The sequence below is a fragment of the Falco cherrug genome, chromosome 3 (genome assembly GCF_023634085.1).
Source record: "Falco cherrug isolate bFalChe1 chromosome 3, bFalChe1.pri, whole genome shotgun sequence".
Taxonomy (NCBI): Eukaryota; Metazoa; Chordata; class Aves; order Falconiformes; family Falconidae; genus Falco; species Falco cherrug.
Window position 1 is genome coordinate 90,120,443 of NC_073699.1, and position 3,072 is coordinate 90,123,514.

Sequence of the window (3,072 nt, forward strand, 5' to 3'; positions counted from 1 at the left end):
AGGAAAACTGGTACATCACATACAAAGCCCTCCATAGCCTTCCTGGTAGTTGACTGGAAATGTTCATTAGATCAACTTCCTTGCAAACATTACTCCCAGGTGTACTGACTGATTTTCCTGTAGCTTCCATAGCTTTAAAAAACACCTGGACTTTTGGTGTTGTTCAGTATTTTTATTTTTTTTCAATCCTCAATTGCAATGCTTGAAAAAGAAACAGCAAAACAACTTTTGTCTCTGTCTCTTCATATTATTTTGGCATTCTTTTCCTCCTTCTTCTCAAGGGCTTTCCCTGGCAGAATGCAAACAAGCTGATTCAGCTCATGCCAGGTAAGCACAGGGACATCCCTTCAGATGGATGTTTAGGAGATTTATTGATGCCTTTGACTCATTACCATTGCATAAGACCCATTTCTCACAAGTTGCAACTTTGTCGCCTGTTGCTTTCCTTCATCTGTTCTAAACAGAGACTTTTTCCTGCCCAACACCCTAATTCCTGATGGTAATAGGGTTTCTGCAATCAGTTCTGTCATCTTTTCCTTCCTGGAAATAAAATGATGAAGAAGGTTATTACCTGGAAAAAACTACTTTCTTTAGGACAATTTATTAAGCCATTTGTGACTTTGGCTCCTTGTTCTGTTTTTGGTCCTTAGATGGTTCTCCATTTCTTAAAAATTATAAGAAGCTTAGAAAGTGTAATGCAACTTTGGAACAACACATTGTGCAAATGGACAGTTAAGGCATAGAAAAGTTAGCAAAACAAGGGAAATCTGGGAGAGAGAACAAAAAAGGAGATAAGTATTCTTCTGCTTCCTTGTCCTTTTCCTATTTTGCCACATGTGCAAAGCAGACCAACTTTGTGCACTAGAAGGAGCAAGGGGAAATCACAGTGAATCACAGTCTGAAAAATAAAAAGCCCTGAGTTCAGCTGCAGGAATTCTGTAAGATTGCTAGTACAGTTCTGTAAGATTGATAACTAAAACTCAGTATTCAAATACTATTCTGAAAAGTTAAAGAAGGGAAACAAATCTCTGGTAGCCCATCTGATTTCTTGCTCCTACTGGCAGCTCATGCTGCCATCTGAAGCTACTGTGCCGTGTTTTTCAGAGAGGCTCAGAATCAGCAGCCCCTCGACTTTCTGCAGCTCCTGAGCCCCATTGGCTGGAAGGCAAAGCAGAGGCGGAGAGTGCCCTGGATATTTTTCTCCTCCACACACCATAAAACAGGCAGCCGGCATGCACTGTCTGACAGTGAGACCGGTGCTTGCAGTTTAAAATTACTTTCTGCTCCGCAGCAGTCACTTGACCATTTTATGTTTGCCTCTCTTAATGGAAGGGAACAAAAAAGCCTTGCAGCACACCAGTGAACTAAACAGGAACTGACCATAGGGGAGAATCTGATGCAAACTTACAGACTGTTGGGACTCCATGACATAGATCACCAAGGTAAATGTGAAGATGATCAGAAACTGCATCTGTGAGAGAGTAAACCAGTATTTCTGAGTTTGAAATCTTATTTTGTAACAGCAGTCAAAGTGTTCTGAACTGCCGCCTGCCTCTGTGCTAGTTTATTTTTCTTTTCTTCCCAAGCTGAAAAGCCAAAGAAGGTTTTAAAAGGAATGCACAAGGACCAGGAGTTTTAAAAGACAGAATCTGAAAGGGGATCTCCATAAGATGAATTTCACTCAGCACCGTGGGACACTCCAGCCTCTTCATTTCTGGAACCACAGCTATGGACTGCATGGAGGTGGCAGTGAGCCCAGTGCAAAGGGCCACTCCTCAGGAGGCTGCTATGAGCAACTCTTTGTATCCCCCGAAGTGTTTGTGACTCTGGGCATCATCAGCTTGCTGGAGAACGTCTTGGTCATTGTGGCAATAGCCAAGAACAAGAACCTCCATTCACCCATGTACTTCTTCATCTGTAGCTTGGCAGTGGCTGACATGTTAGTGAGTGTATCTAATGGATCAGAAACTATTGTTATCACGCTGCTAAACAATACAGACACAGATGCACAGAGCTTTACCATAAACATTGACAATGTCATTGACTCAGTGATTTGCAGTTCCTTGCTTGCATCAATTTGCAGTCTCCTCTCAATAGCAGTGGACAGGTATTTTACTATCTTTTATGCCCTCCAGTACCATAATATCATGACGGTGAAGCGCGTAGGGGTGATCATCACATGCATTTGGGCTGCTTGTACGGTCTCAGGCATTTTGTTCATCATTTACTCTGACAGCAGTGTTGTCATCATCTGCCTTATTAGCATGTTCTTCACTATGCTCATTCTCATGGCATCCCTTTATGTCCACATGTTCATGATGGCTCGGATGCATATCAAAAAGATTGCTGTTCTTCCGGGGACTGGCCCTATTCGCCAAGGGGCCAACATGAAAGGGGCCATCACTCTCACCATCTTGATTGGAGTTTTTGTTGTGTGCTGGGCTCCATTTTTCCTGCACCTCATTTTCTATATCTCCTGCCCCTACAACCCTTACTGTGTGTGCTTCATGTCCCATTTTAACTTCTACCTTATCCTCATCATGTGCAATTCCATCATCGATCCACTTATCTATGCATTTCGGAGTCAGGAGCTAAGGAAAACATTCAAGGAGATTATATGCTGCTGTAGCCTGAGGGGAGTTTGTGATTTGCCTGGCAAATATTAAACTGAGTGGATACATTACTCTCTAAACAACATGCAGCACAGACTTCTAAGCCTTCAGATCCTCTCTCTCAGCAGAATTTCGTTTAAATCTTTAAAAATGAGCACTTCTTTCTGTCTCCTGAGTACTTCTTTCTGTCTCCTGAGCGCTTCTGTCTCCCCTCCCTCTCATCCTTGTATTCCGTTCACATGTAATTCATATTTCTGTATAATGTTCGTGATATCTACAGTTTGTAATTTGTTTGGCTGGAAAGAGAATTAGCACTTCATACCAGTTTATAAATAAGCAAACAAATGTAATGATGAATGTGAAATACTAATAAACATGAGCAGCTGTATGTTCCAAATGCTGACAAAATAAATAACTTGCCTGACTTACAGTACATATTGGCTGATACTGTTCCTTATTC

General features: G+C 41.8%; 1 protein-coding gene across 1 annotated transcript; it reads left to right on the top strand.

Moving 5' to 3' along the window:
* Positions 1 to 1,123: 1,123 nt before the first annotated feature.
* MC4R (melanocortin 4 receptor) lies at positions 1,124 to 2,822 on the top strand. Its single transcript, XM_005434850.2, has one exon. The coding sequence runs from the start codon at positions 1,671 to 1,673 to the stop codon at positions 2,664 to 2,666; it is 996 nt and encodes a 331-aa protein (XP_005434907.1). The 5' UTR covers positions 1,124 to 1,670; the 3' UTR covers positions 2,667 to 2,822.
* The last annotated feature ends 250 nt before the right edge of the window (positions 2,823 to 3,072 follow it).

Coding starts and splice junctions, on each gene's coding strand:
- MC4R (XM_005434850.2), top strand. CDS start 1,671: ATGAATTTCACTCAGCACCGTGGGACACTCCAGCCTCTTCATTTCTGG.